The sequence below is a fragment of the Aquila chrysaetos genome, chromosome 1 (genome assembly GCF_900496995.4).
Source record: "Aquila chrysaetos chrysaetos chromosome 1, bAquChr1.4, whole genome shotgun sequence".
Lineage (NCBI taxonomy): Eukaryota > Metazoa > Chordata > Aves > Accipitriformes > Accipitridae > Aquila > Aquila chrysaetos.
In genome coordinates this window covers 313599-337045 of record NC_044004.1, presented here as the reverse complement: position 1 = coordinate 337045, position 23447 = coordinate 313599, and the positions used below count along the sequence as shown (strand labels likewise).

The 23447-nt window shown below is 58.1% G+C and overlaps 2 protein-coding genes across 5 annotated transcripts; one reads left to right on the top strand and one right to left on the bottom strand.

The window, feature by feature from the left end:
* Positions 1-273: 273 nt before the first annotated feature.
* On the top strand, positions 274-18736 carry PAIP2B (poly(A) binding protein interacting protein 2B). Of its 4 annotated transcripts, XM_030012088.2 has the most exons (6): positions 316-351; positions 7254-7384; positions 8738-8905; positions 11000-11154; positions 15489-15665; positions 16623-18736. In XM_030012088.2, the coding sequence occupies exons 4-6, from the start codon at positions 11008-11010 to the stop codon at positions 16677-16679; spliced, it is 381 nt and encodes a 126-aa protein (XP_029867948.1). In that variant the 5' UTR covers positions 316-351; positions 7254-7384; positions 8738-8905; positions 11000-11007; the 3' UTR covers positions 16680-18736. The 4 variants fall into 4 exon arrangements, with proteins under 4 accessions (XP_029867957.1, XP_029867948.1, XP_029867965.1 ...); XM_030012105.2 differs by lacking the exon at positions 7254-7384 and having other exon boundaries at positions 331-351; XM_030012097.1 differs by lacking the exons at positions 7254-7384; positions 8738-8905 and having other exon boundaries at positions 274-351.
* An 804-nt stretch (positions 18737-19540) lies between these two features.
* NAGK (N-acetylglucosamine kinase) lies at positions 19541-22971 on the bottom strand. The gene is given in 11 exon segments (XM_030012077.2): positions 19541-20225; positions 20227-20321; positions 20413-20491; positions 20583-20680; positions 21035-21122; positions 21365-21477; positions 21556-21666; positions 21787-21928; positions 22054-22152; positions 22391-22475; positions 22895-22971. Coding segments are annotated over 11 exon segments (1032 nt in total). The 5' UTR covers positions 22924-22971; the 3' UTR covers positions 19541-20132.
* Positions 22972-23447: the final 476 nt, after the last annotated feature.

Sequence of the window (23447 nt, the reverse complement as noted above, 5' to 3'; positions counted from 1 at the left end):
TGCCTGTCTGACCCCACGTGGGGGACGCGTGCGCCCAACCAATCCGACCCTTCGGGGTTAACCAACCCGGAGGCTAGGAGGCGGATCCGAGTCTCCAATCAGACGGCGGCGGAGCGGGTGGGACTAGAACCTTAGAGTGACAGCGGACTGGTGGAATAGCGACAGCGCTCGCCCTCCCTTCCTCCCAACCAAGGCTTAGAGCCGAGGGCGGGGAGGCGGGGACGCGTGGCGGGCCTGACCAATGGGGTGCCAGGTTTTGTGATGGGCGGGGCGGGTGGCGGCGGCGGCAGCGGCGGCTGTGGCGGCGGCGGTAGCGGAGGGCGGGCGGCAGCGGCCCGGCCCGGCCGGCAGGTACGGGGACGGGGACGGGGACGAGGACGAGGACGAGGGTTCCGGGACGAGCCCCGGGTGTCAGGCCCGACCGGGCCCCGGTTAGCCCGCGGGCCTTCTCGGGACCAACACCGGGGGCTGGCTGGCTCACAACCGGGCAGGCCCCATCCCATCCCGGTTTGAATTCAAGCCCCGCCGGGCGACGTTCGTAGGCCCCGGCCGCGCTTCGCACCTCTGTCAGTCTTCTACTCCGGGGAGCGGTCGCGTTCCGGTGGGGAACGGCCCCGGGGCGGGAGCGAACGAAGACACCTCGGGTCTGCGTCCCTCACCGGATCGCAGGCGTCGGCCTTTTTGCCGGGGGAGCTCTTTCCCCGGGCGGTGGTGTGGGTGCGGAGGATTCCCGGGAGCAGGTATGGAACCATGGGGGCCGGTGGGAGCCAGCCCATCCTGGCTGATTTCACCCCAAAAAAACCCACCAGCGGGGCCCTGCCGGGGTCCAGCCGGGCTCTCTCCCACCGCCCTGTCCCTCATCTTCCTCTCCCCCTCCACCCACCCCCGGCATTTCTCGGGTGCAGGCTCCCAAAACAGTCCCCAGGCTCCTCTCTGCGTGGGTTGGGCCCTTCACCCGTGGGGCGAGGCGAGGGCAGCGTGCCACCGGCCCGGCTGACCCCCCCCAACCCCACGAGGAGCAGAGGGGCAGGGGGAGATTGGCTTCTCCCTCTGAAGCCCACTCCCACGCCATGATCTCCGCTCCAAGTGGAGCACGCAGGGGACAGGCACGGTGGTCCCACATGCTGCCGTCGTTCCGGAGGGAACCCCCCCGACCCAGAGGTGGGCAACACGATGTGCTAGCTTTGCAGGTTTGCACTGACTGGAAGTTAGTTTTGCAAATGTACCAAAAAAAAACCAAACCAAAAAACTACCCCAGCCTGTGCCGCGGAGGCTGGGGATGCGGCACGCGGGTGGGTTGCCCTCCCCAGCCCAGGCCAGCCTGCCCTCCTGAGCCGTGTTTACGGAGGACGGGATGCAGCACTGGCAGGCTCAGCATGGCGTAGTCAGCTCCTGGCTTGTGCCCTTCAGATATTTTGTTACGTGCTGGCTCTTCAGGTTTCAGCCTGGCGTGCAGCGACAAGTCAGATATTGCTACAGGAGCATCGCGGCCAGGTAGGGAAACTTCTCTCTGCGTCTGACGTGGTGACTGCTTGACGGGATGCACGTTGGGCTCCGTGTCACTTTGGAGTACGGCTGGTCTGGATCCTTGTTCCTACGTTAGCCTTGGCCATAGAGACCGCAGAAAAGGCTGCGTGAAGCCCTCAGTTGTGTTTGCTTGGTTCCTGATAGCTCAAGGCAAAAATGCGTATTGTAATATTGTGTTGAAAATGTCCCCGTTTCCTTTCTGTGCAAAGAAGTCTGCAGGTTTTCCCTCTGAAGAGCTCCTGGGTGGCAAGCTGAGGGGAGGGGACAGCCCTTTTCCAGGCTGAGAAGGGAACAGCCATGCATGCGTGTGCGTTGTGTGTAAGATGCACACGTGTCCTTGCAGGATTCCGCACGTACTTACTTGAGACGGGCAGAAAACACCAGCCGTATGCAGGTGGATAGTGTATCAGAGTGCTTTCTTAGAGGGAGCTGGACTTTCATGTGAACTTTCAAGCTTTTGTTCTGGAAGTGAATGGCCAAGGAGGGAAGCAGGCTTGTTCCCTTCCCTTGAAGCAGCAGTTTGCCTTCCCCTCACAGCCAGCCGCTGTGAGCTGCAGTTTGAGGTCAGCCACAGGACGGTGAAGTGAGACCCTCGGCCATTCACCTCTGGGTCATCCATCACCTGGCAGGCTGGGCTGGCCGGTCTGCGGTGCCCCAGGGACCGCAACGGCATGAGGACAGTGTCCGTCCCCGGAGCTGTCATCGTGCCAGCCCTTCCACTGGTGTTAATTTGATCCACGCCAGTGTTGTCGGCGGCCGAAATCCAGGCTGCTGAAAGGCAGCCGCCAGCCAGCCTGCCCAGTGCCCGCTCTTGTTTGGTGTTGACAGGGCGTGTTTTGTCAGGTTTTGGTGGCCTGGAGAACAGTGCCGAGCCCCGGCGGCTGTGACCACGCTACCGCAGCCTGCATGCAGCCGAGGGACGGAGCAGCAAGAGCCAGTGCCGTCCGGCTGCCGAGGTGCAGACCTGAGCTGCCAAAACGCGGGTTGAATCGCCATGTCTGCCTTGGCCTCTCGGCCTCGCTTCACTTCCCTTTCCCCGCTCGGAGTGAAAGCAATGGCGTGGAGGGCAGGCGTCCAGCACCGGATCGGGCGAAGCCCGAGGTGTGAGTACAGGGCACACGCTGCAAAGTGCCTGGGAAGGTGCCTCCATGTCGGGTCTCTGGCGCAAACAGAGATAAAGCTGCTTCTGCAAATCCGTAGAGCCCTGGCAAAGTGTTCAGTTTGCTGCCCTGATCTCCGTTTCCAGCCGTTGCTGCTGCAGAAATTGCACTGCTTGCTTTTTCTGCTCTCGGTTCTCTCTGCCTGCACCCAGGCAGGCAGGGAATGCTGTCCCTGTGGATGTCCCTGTGCGGCAAGCACGCAGTGCCTCCGTGGGAAGAGCATCGCCTGGCTCCGATCAGGAGGTTTCCCCTCCCAGAACAGAAGTGGCAGCCACTGCCAGGGGAGCTGGAAGGTGCTGCTTGATGGATGCTCTGGTTTGAAGTCTTTAAAAAGCTTCTTTTATCAATTCACTTAAAGAAACTACAGAATATTGCTGCTCGCGGGCTCATGAGCAGTGCTGGTTGGCCATATCGCTGCTGCAGTGTATCGCAGCATTAATCCTGGTGAGCAGCAGGACCCGTTTGTGAGCTGTCAAGTGCAGAATGTGTCGTCTTTGCCTGAGATTAAAAGTAGCTCAATGAAGAGCAGTGTTTAGAATGAATTTGAAATTAGGTTTCGAAGTGTTTCTTGGACACAGCTCAAGAGTGCGTTCAATGTTTCTGGTGCTTTCAAAATGACGGGGGGATCTGGCGGCACTTTGTTTTGTGCCTGAGCAAAGTGGGGGATTGTTCTTGTGGATGCAGATTAAAATAGTGCAGGATGAGATTATCCCCCAGATCGGAGATGGAAATAGGATGCAGTTCCTCAGCAACTGAGATATCTGAAAATGGAAAGCTCCACATCTGCTGTGGGCTTCGAGCAGGGACTGGCACCCACCCTGCAGCAGCCCAGCAAGCGCGAGAAGGGAGTACCAGGAGTCCAGCCTAACACCACAAGTCCAAGCTAACCTGGAAGACTTAACGTCCTCTAATTACAGAGGCCTGAAGACAGCGGGGAGCAGTGGATGACTCCCCCAGGTCTGCAGCAGCTCGCCAGCTCAGCGCTTCAGCGTCGGTGGTGGGGAATAAAACCTGAAGTGCCAGTATAATAGGAAGGAGAAGCCTGAGGAAAAAAAAGTACTTGAAAGACATCGGGGTGGTGATAGAGCGTGGGCTGGGCTGGAGCTGGATTGCAGCCTAGCAGAAAAAGCCAGACCCAGTCACGCCGGGTTCCCCGGTGAGACCCAGCTGGAAGCAGAGAGGGGTTGAACGTCGCAAGTGCCATGCGGGGCAGCTGGCAGTCCTCACGGCTACTGGAAAAATCGACACGGCTGGGAGATAAAAAGCGCAGCTTGGGACTCGAAGGTGCAGAGACCTTATCTGCAAGCAGAGATTAGAGCAAGGTAATCTCTATGTTTACTGTGCAAGGCGCAGGTGGGCAGGAGGAGAAGCTGGTGGAAGGAGCGAGGGCGTTGGAAGTGGGGATGAACCAGATCGACTTGTGGAGCGTGAGAAGTACCTGTGGGAGCTGAAATGGGAGAATCCAGTCCCTTGGGAAATGAGGCTAACGAGTTGCCCTTCTCTAACTGCTGCTTTGCAGGAGTTGAGAGGTGCCCTGCAAAAACATCCAGCCTTCCCCTCCCCGCCTCGCCCCAGCTCTGCCTGGGCACGGATCAGTCCTAGGCTTCTGGTTGAGGACTTCAAACCAATGTGCTCATGCTCCAGTATGCCTCTTCTGCGGGAAGCGTTTCTGCACTGGTTGAAGGGATAAAATAGTGGGTTTCTTTTTATGAATTTGAGTTAAATTTCAAGTGCAAGTTAAAATTTGAGTCTCGTTACACCCAAAGTGCAGCTGGGATGAGGGTGCAGCAGCACAGGCTTGGGGATGCAGCCCTAACCTCTTGCCTTCCCCTGCGGTGCCAGGCCTTGCAAACCCAGCCTTGCTCCTAAGCACTTGCAGGGCAGCCAGGAAGGAGAGGATCTGTGAAAGTGCACAGAGAAAGAAGGGCTCAGTTTTGGGTTTGTTTTTTTTTTTTTTCTGAAGTCTGGGTTGTGCTGGGTGGGTTTTCCTGCTGAAGGACCAGCCCGTCTGCAAACACAATGATTCCCAAAACTATTTATAGAGCTGGGAGCCCTGGCCGGCCAGCCTCCTCCATCACGTAACCCTGCGCTCCCTGCTGAAGCAGCCTCCGCCGAGGTTTTGGCTCTGGCCGCGCCAGCCTGGGAGGGTAAGGAGGACCATATGTCCCTGCCTTGAGCCAAGCGAGCAGCTGTGCTTGATTCTCCCGTCTGGTGCTGACTTGTTAACTCTTTGGGGGCGAAGGGGAGGAACGTGCCTCATGCCACGCTTGGCGTAAGAAAGGGATGCTCTCGTAGGGGCCGAAACCAGCCAGAAGTGGGACGCGTGAAGGGTCTTGCCTCCCAGGAGTTCCTCAGTCCTGCTGTGACTAACCCTGGTTTGTTCTGCTGTGTTATCCTCCTGAATTAGGTAAGGAAATGGTCTAATGGCCTGCCTGGAAAGAGCGGGTAACCATATGTGTAATTCTGGGATATTGAAGTGCGTTATCCAGATTATTAATAACTCGCCGTGCCTTATGCTGCTCCGTCGCAGGAGCCTGAAGTGTTCCTGCCTGTACGCTCTCCTCCCAGGGCGGCTCACTCCAACCACAGTGCGATCTCGCCGTCTGCTGCCTCTTGTCCTTTCCCCTCTCCACCCGATGGACGGTGCCACAGCTCGAGGCGGACAGGCAGCGCTGCCCACCTGCCGTTCCCTCCGTACGTGGCTCGCCGCTGGAAAAATGCTTGCCTGCAAGATCAGCTTGCTTCCCTGCTGCTCCGACTGCATCGCCCTGCGTTATCTCCTTCTCTGCATCAGGCTCTCACCTCCTGCACTCCTCTGGCAGCACAGCGGGTACCTACGCCTTTGCCCTTGCTATCCTATCGCTCGTCTGTCTCAGCTTTGTCTTCCTTGGGGTCAGCCGCCTCCTTTTATACCACGCTTGGGTGCTGCCTGCTCTAAGGCGTCCTTCCCCACCTCCTGCCGAGTCGGTCCACGGAGTCTCTGCCCTCCTTGCATCAAATGTCTTAACACGGTGGCAAGAGCACCTTGCTCTTGCTCTGCTTTGTCATTCCAAGGAGTGGGAGCCCAGTGGGATAAGGCAGTGATGGGACGAGGCAGCCCGCTTGGCCTCGCAGCGTCTGCTCTGAAGCAAGGGCAGTGTGTCTCGCATAGCACAGTCCGACTGCCTTGGCGGGGTTTGCACCAGCGCGGTGCACGCAGGATCAGACCGCAGCTGCAGAAGTGCAGGCAGAGAGGTGGGCAGAGGGCGGGTAGCTGCAGTACCTGTCTGCTGCTGCCAAAGGGATCAGATGAGGGAGATCAGATGAGGGGCTGGGGGAAGAGGGACCAGACCTGCCCGTGGCAGTGCTGAGCCACCATCGTGTCCGCTGACTCCAGCCTTGTGCCTCCTGCTTTTTCCCCCTGGGCTTTGAAGGCCAGGTAACGCTCACAGCCCTGCAGTGAGCTGTGCAGCAGGGCTAGACGATGCCCAGCCTTGTGCCTGGACCACAGTGCCGTCTCTGTGTAGCAGCTCAGGGGCTAAGAGAGATGTCCACGCAGAAATGTGGATGTTTCCTCCAAAACAAGTCCATCCCCTTTACGTTGGCATCTTCCTGTGTGAGCTGCGCTGATTAGTTTGCCCTCGGATGTCTTGGTCACTTGGGCTAATTTGGATTGGTGACTATTTCCAGCTTAATGGACCTGGGACCGCTTGGTAGCCCCAGCTGGAGTCAGGTCCTGTGAAATCTGTAGCCTTAAAGCATCATGCGTTTAAGCAACACCCAAATACCAAACAGGGGCCAAATTTCTGTTTCCCGCCTCATGTTGTCCAGTACCTTTTCCAAAGGAAACCTACTTTGCCAGGCTGCTGTTCCAGCCCGAGGCGAGTATGGGAGTATTAAGAGTGATGAAGAAGTTTGTAAAGACTAGCAGGGACCTCCCAGGCTGCCTCCCTGCCTTGCAGGCAGCTGCAAGGCGTAGCTCCTCAGGTTTTGCTGTGCTCCAGCTCAGGACGTACAGCTCTCTGGAGGTGGTTTGTGGGCTCTGGATGTGTCTTCTGAGCTCTCAGTCCCTAGGTTAAAGATTACTTTTTTTTTTTTTTTTAATCTGCTTAATTTTCCAGGGGAAAGGAGAAACAAATCTAAGAAGCCTTTGTTATAAGAAAGCAGATTTTTAAATTTATTTTAGTTTTAATGGAGAACCATGGCTCAGAGCAGTAAGCTCACTGCAGCATCTCGGCAATATATCAAAATTACCCTGGCTCTGTGCGTACTTGGTAGAGTGTCAACAGGCTGACGGTTACAGCGCTGCTCCGGTGACTCAGATAAATAACACGCAGACCAAAACATACATTGAGCCTGGCTCGGCCAGACTGGAAAATGCACTTTTGGAAGGCGCTTTTCCAGGCGGGGATGGCTCTGCATGGCCGGGGCTGCTGTGAGGGACTCCTGGCATGCTCCAAGCACCGGCTGATAGGGGAAAACCATGACCTTGGGTCCTTCAGACCTAGCTGTAAAAAATGGGAGATTAAAAAAAACCACTTTGGTTGTTTGTTTTTTCTTTCCCCTTTCGTGTTTGGGCTACCGAAGCATTACGTCACATAGATAGTTCCTGTGCTGTCGCCATCTGTGCACGTACCCCTGCCCCTGGGTATCCGCTGCCCTTCGTGCTGTTACCGGCCAGCAGCGACGGGAGATTTAGGTGCCTGCCTTACTATTTGGTGAGTTTTTACACCCAGAATATTCCCAGTAGATGCCCAGGCAGGAGCCACCGCCCCCCAGGCAGGGATGAGCTTGCAGGGCAGCCTGCCTCTCCTGCCTGCTGCTTGCTGCCGGCTGTTTCTCCCAGCAAAGCGCAGGGATGTTGCTCTGTGGAAGGGCTTCTGTCTTGCTCGGTGACACTTAAATGTCCATGCTGGCCTCTCCCAGCTCCCTTTTTGCTCGGGGCCATTCAGAAGCTTCTGGCCACAGCAGGCAGGGGATGGCTGTGTGGGATTGCTCGGGAAGCTTTGGGGTGGCTTAAATCTAACAAAAGAGGTGGGAATAGTGTGGTGGGGAAACGTGCGTGATAACCACAGTGAAACAACTTCCATGGTGAACGTGGGGGATTCTATGTCTGCTGAGAGGGGCTGGAAATGGGGCTGTGGACACCTATGTGTTTAAAAAAAGAGAGAGAAAGAAGGGAAATTAAAAAAAAAAAAGAAAAATGGACCCATTGGTGACAGAGTAAACAAGTGGCATTGACTGTGACGTGGAGGTACAAACGCTTCCCGCGCTCTAATTTTGGCAAGCGGCAGGTCTGTTTACGCAGCCTGGGGACCACAGCAGATGGTGCCCGGTGTGCCCGGGGCTGCCCTTCCCGGGGGGTCCCAGCTCTCCGTCTGCCCCTTACGGGATGGTGGAAGCCAAAATTGGGAAGCTGAGCTCAGCCGGCATCCCCAGACCCTGTCTGCCCCATGGGAGCCCTTTGGTTTGCTCTGGGCACTGGAGTGGGATGCGTGGATGGCCAAGGGGCTGCAGGCTCTGCACGGATGTTGGGATGCTGGCAGCGCTCAGGGCTTGCCCTGCTGTTAGGATCTGTTTGTGCTGAGAGCTGCTGCCTTTGCTGCTCCCCGTCTGCCTGAAAAACCTGTCCTGCTGACGGGAACTGCGATGAAAGTCCTGCTGCCGCGTTATAAACCTGGAAGGGAAACTAGACACAAGCCATCTTTTCATGTCTCTGCTCCCAAACCACAGCACGCCGCCCTCCTCGCTGCACTGGGCTAGCTGCCCTCCTCTGCCTCTCTTCCTCCCACGGCACCCGCAGCTCTCCACGGCTGTGCCGTGGGTGCCGGGTCACACACACCAAACACTCGGGGAAAACCCCCTTTGCTGTTCAGAAAGAGCTGCAAAGCTCTGCCGAGAGCCGGCACCACAGGAGCGGGATCTCTTTGCAGCCAGATGAGTAAAGAGTGTGGAGTCTTGGGGAGGGAGAGGAAGCTTTTTATTCCTTTTTTTTTTTTTTTTTTAAACATAAAAACCATAAAATTAAACATTGCAAAAACCTTCCCTCCTCTCTTGTGCTGCTTCTCCAGCTACACTGTTCTCTGCAGTGTCTGGTACGGAGCCACTGGACCAGAGCAGGCACCTCGCTTCGTCTCTTGACAGCGGCTGCCTGATCTATAGCAGGGCAGCGGGAGGACTTTCGGTTCGACCCAGTGCCCGTCCTGCCTGTCTGCACAGAGGACCCAGCTCCGGACGCTGTACGTAAGCTGTGAATCTTGCCAGCTCCTCAAAACTCATGTGTCCTTGAGCTCCAGGCTCTGCCTGTGCAAACATCTGCGCTGGTGGCGAGAGAAGCAGGGAGGAAAGGAGGGAGAGCTCCCCCATCCAAACCTTTTCATGCCTTTTCGCTTGCTTTGCAGCTCTGTTCTCCTTCCCGCCTGCCCTGCGACTCTCTCCTGCCAGACTTGAGCTGTCTGCCGTCAATAAGTCTCGCAGATCACGGGAGAGCCGCCGTGTTGCCTTTGGCACGGTTGAAGTTTCCGTGCTCCATTCGGAGCCTTTCTTGCTTCTCTGCAGATAACAAAGGCTGCTTCAGTGTGGCCTGGTGCTGTCCCCCGAGGCTGCAGGCAGCCTGAGGAACGTGCTGCTCTTCCTTTTCCCTTTTTCCCCCCCTTTTTTCTTTGCCCAGGAGCAGCCATGTTAAAGCTGTGCCGCTCTTGGGGACCCAAGAGTGTTAGTATGCAAGGGCTGTGCACCTTTGTTATTGGCGGGGATGCTTTTCAGAGAGTAATGTGCGACAGCTATCCTGTACTCATCTGTGCTTCGGATTCCTCCCCAAAATAAGAATAATCTGTTTGGCTCCTAGAGCAGGCTGCATTTAACGAGTAATGTGGGATCCCTGCTCCTGGGGGATTGGAGCGGCTGCTGGGATGCAGATCTGACGGCAGCTGTGACCTGCGTGGAGATGGAAAAGACCGGGCTCCGGCAGCGTTGTTGCTTGCTCTCACAGCCTTGTAGGGCCTCGCGGAGACTCTGAGAGGTTGTCTAATTTGTTTCCTAAAGTAGGATTAGGCATACCTGGACCATCTGTGGTGCCCATCAGTAACTGTTCCCCGAAACTTTCAGGGAGAGGCTTGTCTCCCTGCAAACGGCATTAGTTCCTATCATCACTACTAGTGTCCCCAGCCTCACCCCCCCTCCAAATCCAATTTCTACTGCTGCAAAAACCAAAACACCCTCTGTATCCATGAGGACAAAAGGCTGTTTTATCTGCAACCTCCCTCTGTACCGAAAGGGCTGTTGTGCAGGGCTCCCCGGCTCTCATTCTCCTTGAGACCAAACCAAGCCGCTTCTGCCAGTCATCCCAAGAAGTCGTGTTTTCCAGCCCCTGCTTGTGCGGGATGCTCTCCAGCTCATCCCTGGGCCCCAGTGCTGTGCTGGAGCTGGATGCAGCTCAGCTCTAGACAAAGCCTTTACCAGGCGAGAGTAAAACATACAGCTGGGATGTCATTACGTGATATTTGGACTTTTTTCAGCAGGGTTGTACTGGCCTTAGTCCATGTTTCGCTATTCCATAGGATTTCGCTATTAAATTATTGTCTCATTTATCTGTCTGTGCGTCCTTCCCTCCGTCTGCTCCTGGGAGCCTTTCAGAAACTGAGGTTTGGGACTCCGTAAGATTTTGTCTTGCTTCAGGCCGTGCTCCTGGGACTCTGAATGCCTGCTTTGAAAAAGGCAGCCTTCGTGTCACAAACCAACAGGGTTTTGCAAAATGCCCTCTAAAAATAAAGAAATTATGGCAGAGATAAAGGGACATGAACTGGCTTGCGTATGTTCTGCCAAAAAACTCAGTATTTTGGAGCAGGGGACAATCTGCTTCTGTGGTGTTGGTGTGTTGACTGCAGTGATAACACAGTTGTGGTCTTTTGGTGTGTTTTGTGGCAGATTTAAAATAAGTGTGATGGATGGATGGATGGGGTTTGGGGTGCCGGTGCCTTCCCAAGCCCTGTTCACAACTTCTCCAGGAGCTGCTGGTCAGGTCACCCCTTGCTCTAAGTCCAGACCAAATATATTCAGACTATCTCTGATGGGTCAAAACCATGAAAAATAGATGCTGCCACTGCCAGGGAGGCGTAGCGCTGCTTCCAGCACTTTTGAAAAGAGGAGTCAGGAGTAGCACTGTGCCTTAGAAAAAAGCAGCCTGGAAGCAGCAGGTTCGTATGCTGGAAGCCTGAGCTGTCACCCATCAGCATGACCAGTGGCGAGCCTCCATCTGGGAGCTGGGTGGCTGGCACGGGTTGGGGGGCATGGGGTCCACGGCAGCTCCCTCACCCCCTTGTTTCTCTTCCCAGAGTCAGTAATGATGAATGGCTCCGACCTTGCCAGTACGACGGCATCCAGTCCCAAATCCAAAGAGGACCAAGTAGTGAATGGCCACGATGAAAAGGAAAACAACCCCTTTGCAGAGTACATGTGGATGGAGAACGAAGAAGACTTCAACAGACAGGTAAGACCGGGAGGGTGGTTGCCAGCTCTGTGTTTCTGCGGCTAAGATTGAGGCAAGGGAAAGGTTTCCTTTGATGGGCACCATGAGGTGCGTGTGAGTCACAGCCGGCGCAGGCCCTGCACAGAGGAGGTGGCTCAAGGGAAGAGTCATCCTGTTTATATTGGATCTGCCTGTAAGGATATGGGATGGATAAAGTCAGGAAAAAAAACCTCATGATGCCTTTGACCCTCTCAGATCTTTCTCAGAGGGACGCTGACGGCACCGTCTTCTCCTGTGCTTTGCTGTGATAACCGAGACCTTCCCTTTCTGCATGCTCAGCTGGAGAGAGAGGACCAGCATAAAAATCAGTGCTCAAAATTTGAGCGTGTTTGTAGCCCGGCTATCTTAGCAATGCGTTCCTGCAGTTAGCATCTCTCGTTTCGGGTAGAAGTCTCCATTTCAGTGAAATCGTCCTGAATACGCTTGGAGCAGCCAGACCACGTGGTAGGAACTTTGGCCACTAGATGCTGTGTCTGTAAGGGCCAGCTAAGCTCCTGAGAGCTTCTGGTAGATTGTGGTGGGACTTGAACAGATCTTGCTTGTGGAATAACGATGCAACCCCATGAGCTGGAGCAGAGGGAGCAGCCGTATAGCGTCCTCCTCGTGCTTCTGCTTTGGGTCTTCATCCAAATGCCAGGGTAGCACAAGGCAGCAGGGAAGAGCTTGCTGGAGGCTCGCTGGTCCCTCCTGCCATCATCCCAGTAGCTGGAGAGAAGTTAGACACCTTGAACTGGGCGAAGAAGGAGTTTGACCCTTCAGCTGGCTGAGCAGTGCTACAGGCAGAAACCCTGAACTCTCCTGGACACTTGCCCCTCCCTAAAACATCCCCACGAGCGTGGCCAAGCACCGGATTCCCATCACCGGGGTGTCAGGAGACCAGCAGGGAGGGACCTCTGGAGCTGCGGGCAGGCTGGACAGAGGGATTTTATGTCCCCACCACACCCCTGGTCACCAAAGGAGGATTTTATCAGCTTTACTGGTGTTCTCAGCAGAAAATCTCCATATGGTAATACTTAAGTCTCGTTCCCACAGGAAGAAACTGCAGCCACTCGCTGACAGTAACTCCTGGTGAGTGTGCAGCAGCCGCCTTGTGCTGTCCCACATCACGTTAGCAATTGTTAGCGCGCTGTGACTCAAGGCTTTTGTTTTATTTAATGACGTGATTAGGCAGCAGCCAGCCCCCACAAGCAGCTGGGCTGATGGAAATGTGTGAGATTAATTAGTTAATGTTTGTAAAGCGCTGTCTTGATTAAAAGCCTGATGAAGGCAAAGTGCAAAGCAAACCATACTGCAGCTCCATGCCGGAGGGAGTGTCCCGGGGCGGAGGAGCAAGGCGGAGGGAGATGGAGGAGGGAGGAAAACGGAGCCAAGACCTCAGGGCTTCCCTGTGTTGGGCTCTGTGTCGCCGAGATATTCGCCTGTGCTTTCCTGGTCTGCCAGCCCTCACTTCTGCACTTCCAACCCCTTAGCGATGCCCTGGGAGCTCAGCCCTTCATCCAGCTCCTGGTGGAACGCTGCTCGGGGTGGAAGATGGTTCGTACAGAAGCTGGAGTCACTCTTTAAGGGCTTTGAAGTCCATGTGTCCACTGGTGGGGCAGCAGTGGGGTAGGGAGAGCTGTCCTGTGCCAGGACCTTCATCTGTTGGAAGGCAGCACGCCTGGAAGAAGCTGTCCTCGGGCTGGCATGGGTGCTCATGGGGCTTGGTTTGGGGTGCTGCACCTCGTGCCTCTCAGCTGCTCCATTCTGCTCCCTGGCCTGAATCGCCCCTGAGTGCCCCCGGGAGAGGATGAGATGCCGGTGATGGGGGCACAGGGTGAGGGACGGCAGGCATGTCCCTTTCAGTGGCGATGGTGGCTTCTGCCGCCTTCACATGCAAGCCCCAGTGGCTTGGGGCTGCTGTAAGATGTGGGGCTGAATCTTCCTCCAGACCCACTTGCTCTTCCCTCTTCCTCAGCTTTCTGAAGCCACGCTGCTTCCTTGCCTCCTCCGCAGATGTTTTCTGCCATCCAGGCCCTGAGCGAGGGGAACAGGCAGGTGTTTTCAGAAACCCACGAGCTTCTTGGCACAGTCTTCCCTTATTTATGCGAGCGACGTTCCTTTTCCCATGGAGCCAGCACATCCCGGAGGGCAAAAAGGGAGTGGTGGGCTCTTGCGTTGAGAAGAAACTGTGCTGACAGCAGGTGAGGTTGGTGCAGAAGGACCTGGGGTGGGAGGTGACAGAGCTGCATTAAATACCACAGGAAGCCAAAGAAGAGCCCTGAGCAAATACTAAACCCTTTATCTTCTGGTTCAAGTTGTCACGATGTGGTGCAAAGGAGTTGATGGTTTCTGGCTAGAGGGCTAGCAGGTAGGTACAGGTGTCAGCATGTCCAGGATCTCCCCTTCTCTGTCCCCTGGTCCAGGACTGACATTGTCACCGCGTCCCCGGCTCGCAGCCAGCACTGGCATTGGCCCCGATGGCCAGTTGCGTGCACTGAAAAGGCTATGGTGTGGGAAGGGGAACAAGGCACTGCTGGGCTGCGGTTAGAGTACAGCTGGCAGTGGTGAGACTCAGAGGAGAGGGAATATTCGTCTGGGTTTGAAGTGTTGCGAGATGCACAAAGCTCTGGGCTCGCTCCATCAGTGTCCTGTGGAAGTGCAGGATCCCAGGGCAGTCATTGTCATCGTCATCTGCTGGGGCAAGCCGGCAGTCCTGGGGTGGGTTTTTTTAATATCCTGGTTTTGTGTGCTAGTGCCAGCACATAGTTTCAAGGACAGCCTCTGGAAACCAGTTGAGGACAGCAATGGGATAGTTTGCTAGTGGTAAAAGGGATTTTCCCCTGGCCGGACCCAATTTCTTCTAAGGCTGGTGGCGAGAAGCTCTGCAGTAGCTGAGGCTGGAGATAGCGTCCAAGGCTTGGTTACTGTGAGAGAGCTTTTCACAACCCTCACAAGTTTTCCTGGATGTGATTTTAAATGTAGCAGGGACTGGCTGTGAATAACTTGAAAGTCAATAGCGCTGTGGGTTTACCGGAGTTACCTTCCCAAGCTGTTTGTGACAGGCAGGTCTCTGTAAATGCCGTGGTAAGGCAGTGGGACCCCGGTAGCCCGCCGGTGGCAGGGGCTTGCCAGCCCGTCCCCAGCTCAGGGGCTGCAGTACCGGGCACGGGGGGTTGCAGAGCTCCCCTTTTCCCCCTCGGGAAGCCAGTTTCAGTTGTAGTTTCTGCTTTCTTGTAAAATGGAGGCTTTTCAGAGCGTTTTGTAGTTCATGGATTCACTCAGCCCTTTTGGACTCAATAACAGCCGCTCAAAATTGTGCTGTTTTCTGGCTGTCGCCCCGTCTGCTCATTTTCTGGCGACCACGTGCCTGTTTAGCAGGAGGCCGGCGGCAGCGCGGGCTGCCCAGCTCGCTGCCTCGCTTGCTTTGCTCGAGTCAGCATCCAGAGAAAACCAGCCTGGAAGATGGGAGCAGCTGGTTAATGCGACCCACCGATGGTATGCGCCTGCTCGAGGGTGAGGACGGGACCCCCAGGCCCCCCTCCTGCCCGTCTCTCCTGCCTTGCTTTGCCAGCACGTCCCTGCGTGAGCAACTTTCTGCTCCGGGAGCCCAAGCCAGGTCCTGTGGCTTTCCTAGGCCTTGGGAGGAATTTTCCTGCAGCAGAGATGGCGTCATCCATGGTGTACTCGACAGGAGCCGACTGCCACCCTGCGTCGGTGCTTGCAGAGCACCGGTCTGCCGAGGGGGCCGAGCAGAGCCGGTTTAACGAACCGGAGAAGCGTGGGAAGCAAGAAAGGCTGCAGCATCACTCTGTAGCAGAGGATCCACTCAACAACGCACACCTCTAGCACTGCTTCCCGGTTGTAATTTTATTAGCCATCCTGTTCATTTTCCAGCAAGCTCTGCTGGAGCCCAGCAGCCTGAAATCCCATGTGTGCGCTGATGCATCCGGATGTCCCGTAAATCCTATCCCATTCCCTTTTGGATTTGCCTGGTGCCGTGAGCTTTCAGGCTGCATCTCCCTGCCCCGGCAGCCTGCAGCAGCCGGGAAACGATGCCTGAGCACGGCTTTGCTCCGTTCAGAAGGTGCCGGTTTTTGTGCTCTTGCGCTTCCTGGGGTTGGCTACAGGCAAGTTGACAAAGCTGTGTTTGTCTAGGTTTAAAATATAGCTGTGGCTGTCCTGTAATGTTTCTGAGGCACGGACAGAGACCGAGGTGAGGTAGGCACGTTGCAGACTCTTTTACCAGGTGGGGACAGTGTATGGAAAACACCGAGATGCATCGTTTGTACCTGTGACTAACGGGTCTTTTTGGGCAGGTGGAGGAGGAGCTGCAGGAGCAGGAGTTTCTCGACCGCTGCTTCCAGGAGATGCTGGAGGAAGAAGACCAGGACTGGTTCATTCCATCGCGCGACCTGCCCCAGGGCATGGGGCAGCTGCAGCAGCAGCTGAATGGGCTCTCCGTTGGCGACGGCCACAGTTCAGAGGACATTCTGGTAAGGACCTCGGACAACACGTGCTGTGAGGTCTGCCGAAGAGCAGAGGACCTGTCCTGGGAAGGGGGGTGGATTTCCTCAGGGGGGTTTCCTGAGTGGCAGTGGGGTGTCGGTGCAAGAGCCCGTGCTAATGCAGCGGTGATGATGCATTTTGGAGTTTTCTGCAAGGATGTTTTGTTTTAGCCACGTATCCTAAAGACACAAGTATCCAGCTTTGCAGAACTTGCTCTCCAGAAATCGTGGGATGGCGCTGCCACTTGCACGTGAGCTGGGCTCTGGCCCCAGAGCAAGCCGGGACCTTTGTTGCCTTTTGGGCAGAGCTGGAGTGTCCTGGCAGGCTGGAGAGGTATGGAAGGACCAGCCAGGTCTGCTCCAGGGGTGCTGAGCATCCCAAGCCTATATAGATATTTAGAGTGGTGAAAACCTGCTGGGTGGCTGGAAGAGCAGCAGTGTTACGGAGATGCCTGTTTTCATTCCTGAAAGCAGGAATATGCCGCAGGGCTGTATGGACCAGCACAGTGGGGGTTGTTCTGGTCTGGCCCTGCTGACTGTGCTCAGGCTGAGCTGCTTTACCTCCCTGCTTTACCGTGGGCGGGGATAAAACAGCCGCTTCCACCTCGCAGCACATCCACACGCAGCCCTGTGCCGAAGCAAGAACAGGGAGAGACAGAAACAGTAGATTCTCCCTCCCATGTTTTCTCCCCAAAAAAACACTTTGGGAGTAGATGCTTTTCAAGCTGGCCCTTGTTCAGCACCATCTCGAGTGCTGCGGGTGCCTGCAAGGACACGAGGGCCAGGGCAGCCGCTTTGCACGCGTGAACATCCATAACGGCATCCTCGGCAAGCGGCTGCTGGGACGGGGCACCTTCAGGATGTGGGACCATGGAGCGATGCTTGGCAGGGGGATGCGGCATTTGGACTGCTGATGGGCAGGTCCCCCTCCCTCTTTTCTTCCAGAGCAAAAGCAACTTGAATCCAGATGCCAAGGAGTTTGTGCCCGGCGTGAAGTACTGACCGTCAAGGCAGGCTTTGGAAAGACTGTGTCCCTGCTCCGGGGGAAGGTGGCGGGGGGGAAGGAGGGAGGGGATCAGCCCCCGGCTGGACTCTGCGCCGTAGTGGAGTTGCTGCAACGTGGCGAAATCTTGCTCTACGCTTCAAGTACCTTTTTTTTTCTCCCCCCCCCCCCCTTTTTTTTTTAATTTTTCCTTTGTATCGTCTATCACCCTTTTTTGGCAGTTTTTGCTTTTTAGGACTTGCGGTCCTTAGGTCTGTCCTGGAGTCCAGCACTCCCCCTGCTTCAGAGGCCCATTTTGATGCGTGCTTCAAACCTGCTAGTGGAAAAGTCATGTTTTCTTGTTTAAGTAGAATTTGTAGGGAACCCCCTGCCTGCCTGCTCCCGCCCTGGGATGCAGCGAGCCTGGGCCAGGAGCTGCGCTGGCTTTCCCTGTTTCCGTTAAACAGGATTTCTTTCACTAAAGGAGAAGCGAAGTGTAACAAGACTGTAAACCCTAAATTCCTCTAAGCAGCAGCCTGCCCCAGCTCTCCAATAGGTGCTGAACACTCACTCATATGCTTCTCTGCTGGTAGGTAAGAGTCCTGCCTGCTTAATCAGTTGAGGGAGCTCTTAGGGGAGACCAGACCCGTCAGGCATCACCCAGCTGTCCATCCCAAGGGAAGGGCTGCTCCTACAAAACACGTCTTCTCCTTAAAGAATTTTTCCCCCCAACTCTTGAGCTTATCCAGCACTACAGGCTGCGACTCTGAAGCATCCGTACCTTTATTTCTCATCAAAATAAATCCAAGAAAAACTGAATAGAGACCATTCTCAGGCATGTGGCAGAGTGGAGCAGTGAGGAGTTGGTGTCAAGCAGCCTCCCTGGGAGAAGGATCCTCTGTCAGGATGAGTCTGAGCCCCAAGGAGCACCCACGGGTGTAGATAGAGAGGGTGATGGGCAGCGTCTTTGTGCTGGTCCTTGCGGTCCCCTTTGCCGAGGCTTTGGTGGCGGGTGGCATTCAAGGCAAAGCTGCCGGAGCGGCTGTTGGTGAGCAGGATCCGTGCCTCCGTCGGGTGAACTTGCTCTTGGGGACCTCCTTCGCCATCGCCAGGAGCTGGCTGGGCTTCAGCTCCCTAAACCACGGCCCTGGGCGCTTCTGGTATTTTAAATCCTGTACTTAGTGGGCTCCTTTGGAGAGCCAGGGTCAGAAATCTGTATCCAGAGAAAGCAGGAGCTTCTCGGTGAGGTGCATAGCCTAACGATTAAAATAGTTACTGGCTCTACTAACGTGGACGGGAGCTTTTGCTCATCCGTGTAAATCTTACCTCCCGGGTGCAGTTGCTTCCAGTAGTCCCTTTACTTAAACGGAGTAGTTAATGGAGGGGGATTACAGATCCCTGCGGGGTTTGCAGAGATGGAAGCTAATGGCCACTCAATAGCTGAGGGCTTGCTCTGTCTCCATTAGCTCGGCACAGCAAAGCCGGCGGCCGCAGCTCAGCAGGAGGGCCCGGGGTTATTGGACCACAAACACTAACGGCGAGCGGAGGTTTGAGCTGATTTAACTCAGCTGCTCTCTGTACAGTCCGCTCCGTAACTCAACAGATCTCCCGTCTCTGGCTGCCGGTTTTAAAACCAGCACTAAACCCTGACACTACCGCAGCTGGAGCCGGCAGCCTGTTGAAGGTGCCCGTCTAAATAGGTGCCCATCTTACACATTGCTGCCCAGAGGTATGGGTTGGTTTGGGTTGAGTTCTCCTGTTTCCCGGTACAGCCTGTGCCTTCAGCCCCTGCGCGGTTGCCTCCAGCTGCCGGAGGGTCCCTCTGCTCCGGGGCCGGAGCTCGGGCTGTGCCCAGGGCTTTGCAGGACATGATCCGGGACACGGGGAAGGGCAGCTGTACGCTGGGCAAATTTCTTTTGTAGCCGTAGCGCAGTTTTCCCCCCACCCTTTCTCTGGTTTCTATTTGATTTCTTACCAAAAAAAAAAAACCAAACAAACCAACCACCAAACCCCACCCTCTGACACGCTGTAAATTTCAGACAATGCATTATTAAAAATAAACTTTTTTTGGAACTGAGCGCTGCAGAAGTCCTGTCTGGAGAAGGGGTAAGGTCTCCGTTCAACACTAGCTCCATCCAACATCTTGCTCCTGGCAGGAGGCTCCATGCCGCGCCAGCCAGGCAGGCAAAGACCCCTGCACGTGAGGCTTGCTCTTGGCCACGACCAGCCCGGTAACTACAGCAGTGGTAAATACATTCACCACTCGAGCGTTAGATGGCTCTGCTGGAGCTGGGTTTGAGCGTGTGCCCCTGATTTGCTTTGCTTTGATCAAGTTCAGAGGCAGCTTGAAGCTCCTGGAGGATTCCCGGCTGTGGGAGTGCTGGCTTCCAGCATCCTCTGCCGGAGGCTGGGGCTCCGTGGAGCTGGCCGGGCAGAGCCTGCAATGCCTGGAGCAGGAAACGGCTCTGGTTTATGCCTGGTCGGGACCTTGGCACTGAGAAAATGAAATTAAAAAAAAAAAAAAAAATTTGAAAGCCAGGGAGATGATTCCCAGCATCGAGGCCACTGCCTCTTCTGCTGCTTCTTCCCCCCAGCTGGACACAGGGTATTTGCAAATCACGGTGCCCGGGCCCACGGCTTCATCCTGCTGCTGGATGAGGACGTTGGCATGCGGAGGAGCCTTGCTGGGACACTGTGCTGGTGGAGCTGGGCACGGAGCAGCCTGCCGTGGCAGGGTGAGCCTGCAGGATCAGCCCCACTCGGGATGCGAGCTCCATGCCCATCCCAGCATGTTCCTGGAAGGAAGAGGCAGCTTTGGGGTTTGTGCTTTAGGTCAGGCATAGCCCCTTGCCGCCGATTTAAAACAAAAACAAGCAAAAAGAGCTTTCTTCCTTTTTTAATTTTTTTTCCTTTTTAAATGAAGACCAGCCCCAAGAAAGCTGCTTGAACTCACACAGGCACACCAGCCCCAGCCTTCCCCTTCGCCGGGGCTGCTGCTCGCCGTTAGCACCGAGTCCTTCCCCCTGCTCGCCCAATGTCGGCATCGCTCCCTCCTGTTCCGCTCGGATCCAGCTGCCCCCCCGAGCACCAGACCCCCTCCCTGCTCAGCCTCCGGGCAGGCGTGGGCAGCACCCCGTCCCCAGACCCACGGCTGCTGCAGCCCGTCCTTGGGCACCGAAACAGGAACCTTCAAGGTCCGTTTTTCTTCATTTTCCAACGTCCCCACCACAGCTTGGAGCACACCCCCCCCCAACCCCTGCACCAAGGTCGGTTCCTCTCCTCGTGGCCGCCGAGCCACGCTCCCAGCCCCACGCTGCCCCATCACGCCCATTTCCCTTTGGGCAGTGAAACCATTTTATTGCCAAATTACAAAACTCATTTGTCCAAATCCCCCTGCTGCCCCGTGTGGAGGGTCCCTCCCTCCCCGGGAATATGGGGGAGCTGTGGGGCAGGAGCCGGGGGGGGGGCCACGGCTAGAAGACGTGGGTGTAGAAGACATCCACGTTGCCGGCGTAGTCCAAGGGCAGAGCCTGGCCGATATTCCTGGCACCCAAGCGGGCCCCCCCCCAGCGCCGAGGAGCGCTTCAGCTTCAGGAGGCTGAACCGGGAGAAGACGTGGCCGGGGGTCTCCTCCCGCGCCTGTGCCAGCACACGGATGAACCCTGGCGGGGGGGGGGGACACACAGAGGGTTGGGATTACAGGGGACCGCAGGGACCCCCCCCACTCCCAGCAGCCCCCATCCCTCCGCTCACCCGCCTGCATCCTCTCCCAGCTATTCCAGACGGAGCCCACGCAGACGATGGGCAGCCCCAGCTCCCCCAGGAACAGGCTCTGCAGGGGGAAGAGGGTCAGCGGGTGAGACCCGGCACCGGGAACCACCCCCCCGCCACGCACCCCCCTCCCCATCCCCGTTGGCTCTCACCCTGTCGATTTTGGGCAGCACGGCGACGACGTGGCGGGCCAGGACTTCGCCTGCCTTGTTGAAGATGTGGCAGCAGAGCGGGTCCCCAGCCTGGGCACCTGGGGACGGGGGTCAGGGGGGAGTGGGACGGGGACCTGGGACCCCCGACCTGCACCCCTGCACCCACCGGGGCTCGCACCCGGCTCCCACAAGCCAGGCTGGGCTGCGTGGGGGGGGCGGCACGTCCCCCCCTCCACGAGGCCAGAGGATGCTCGGGGCGAAGGGTGCGCCGGGGGCAGAGACCGGGTCCGGGCAGCCGTCACGGGGAGGGACGGCAAAGCGGTGACAGGGGGACCGAGGGTGGCAGGGACGGGTCACCCCGATCGCCCCAAGGATGGGCTGCCCCGGGGCCCGGCCGCCCCCCCCCCCCCCTCCATACGACCCGTGCCCCCCCGGGGAAGGGGCTTCCCTACCCTCCGCCAGCTTCTGGCAAAACCCCGCAAACTTGGACTTCTCGAAGGTGCGGTAGAGATGCGTCAGGAGGCCCATCCTGTCGGATATCTGTAATGCCGGGGGGGGGCGCGGGGGGGAAACCCCCCAGTGAGCCCTGTGTCCTGGCTGCCAGCCCAAGGGATCCCCCCCCCGCCCAGACACCCACCGCCCCGGCACGCAGCCTGGAGCATCCCCCAGACCCCACCATCATGGGGTGCAGCCCAGAGTCCCGTCTCCCCCCCCCAGACCCTGGCACACAGCCCAGAGCCCCCCCCCAACCCCTCCCCGGGACCCCCCAACAGCAGCAGCACCTGGAAGTAGTCGAACATGGCCTGCTTGACGTAGCCGACGTCGTGGGGCGGCACCTCCAGGTTGTCCATGCAGTCGAACACCATCTTCACGGCTTGATGGGCGATCCAGTACGCTGCGGAGGGAGGGAGCGAGGATCCGGCTGAGCCCCCCCCCCCCCCCACCACCACCCCCCCCCACTCACCGGCCTCACCTGAGCCTTCGTCACCCATCATGTGTCCCCAGCCGCCGCAGCCCGTCTCCGACCCGTCGGGGTTGATGAGTTTGCAGTTGGAGCCGGTACCCGAGATCAGGACGATGCCGCCTTGCAGGGTCAGAGCCGGCGGAAAAGAGGGGACGGTGCGGTTGCCCCCTCCCCAGCACCGGCACGTCCCCCTCACCGTCAACCCCCCCCCGGGGTGGGGGGGGGCAAGCTGTCCCCTACCGTGGTCGGTGGCGGTGGCCATGGCCCCGACGGCGTCGTTGGTGATGTAGTAACTCTGGCTCAGGTGGGGGAAGCGCCGGCGTAGCTCCTCCGTCAGTTTGCCGATGGCGTCTTTCTGGTCACCCCCGCTCAGGGACAGCCCCTGTCCCACACCGGAGGGTCCCCGTCACCCCTGGGGGGGGGGACGGGACACGGGACACGGAGCCCGAGCATCCTTGGGGAGGATGCTGGTCCCAGGGGAGCACAGTGGAGGGGGGGGGGACTCACCAGCGAGCGGAGGGGGACATGGGGGTCGGCCCCGGCTTTGCTTTTGGCCTCGCTGACCATCCGCTCGATCCTCTCCAGGCACTTCTCGGAGCCGACGAGCTGAGAGCCGAGATGGGGGGGGGGGGGACAGGGACACGCTAAAGCCCCCCCATACACCCCCCCCCACGCCAGGCTCCATCCCTGGGGGGTCCCGTGCAGCCAATAGCTCTGCTGCCAGCAACACCCCAGCACCTTCTCCGGTGGCTTCGTCCCACCCAAGCACCCCAGCAGCTTGGGGACAACCAGGGTGTCCCCCCCCCCCGGCCCAGGCTGGGTAGGGGGGTGTCCCCCGGCTCACCCAGTGGTTCGTACAGGGTCCCTCTGTCTCGGCCAGGATCCGGCCATCTCCGGAGACCACCACCACCCTGGAGTGGGTGCCCCCGCTGCGGAGAGAATAGGGGGGGGCCGGCTGCCAGCACTACCCCATGCCCCCCCGCCCCCCATCCCCAATCCCCAGTGGGGGAGGGGGGACCCCTCGCACCCCGGCTCTGCATCTCCCCAGGGACCCCCTGCAGCCCCCTAAACCAGCCCTTGGGGGTACTGGGGGGGGGGCGACCAGAATGTGGGGCCTTGGGGGGGGGGGTCACACCAGGATGGGGGTCGCTGGGGGGGGGGCTCCTGCACCCCCCCCCGACCCCTCCTGTCCGCCCCCCGAGGCTGGGGGTAGCCGGGGGGGGGGGCAGTAGGGGTCGGTAAGGGGGTGTCCGGCTTCAGCCCAGGGTACCCGGAGGGATCAGGGTACGGGGGGGGATGCAGAGCCCCGCGGGGACCCCCCCACCCCACCCGCGGCGCGACCCCTCACCCCTCCACGCCGCCGAAGAGCGACGCCATCTCCGCTGGGACACGCCCCGCCCTCCCCGGCTCCTTGGCCACGCCCTCCCCCGGGGCACGCCCCGCCTGCGGCTCCGCCCCGCTCCCCGCTCCCGCCTCCGCCCCGCTCCGCCTCGCCCCGCCTCCCTGGGTCCTTGCCCCGCCCCTCCGCCCGCCCCGGGTCCCTGTGCCGCCCCTCCGACACCGGCTTTTCCTCCCCCCCCCCGCCCCGTAGCCCCGTGGAGCCCTGTGGGATGGGTTCGGGGGGGCGAGGGATCGTTCCCGGGCGTCATACACGTGCAGGGGTGCGGGATCACGCGGGACACAGCCCCACGCGTGCACCCACCCGAGACACAGCCCTGCCTATGCACCCACCCGGGACGCTGCCCCACGCCCTGGCACCCCCTGCGATCTTGCATCCGAGCAAAAAGGGGGTCCCCCACTCAAGCCCCCCCCTCCAGCCATCTCCGTCCTCCGGGTCCCGGCAGCGGGGTTGAAGCTGGGGGACATGTCCGTGGGCCAGAAGCCACCACGTCACCGAGGTC

Coding starts and splice junctions, on each gene's coding strand:
- PAIP2B (XM_030012097.1), top strand. CDS start 11,008: ATGATGAATGGCTCCGACCTTGCCAGTACGACGGCATCCAGTCCCAAA. Junction 11,155..15,488: donor AAGAAGACTTCAACAGACAG/GTAAGACCGGGA, acceptor CTTTTTGGGCAG/GTGGAGGAGGAGCTGCAGGA. Junction 15,666..16,622: donor ACAGTTCAGAGGACATTCTG/GTAAGGACCTCG, acceptor CTTTTCTTCCAG/AGCAAAAGCAACTTGAATCC.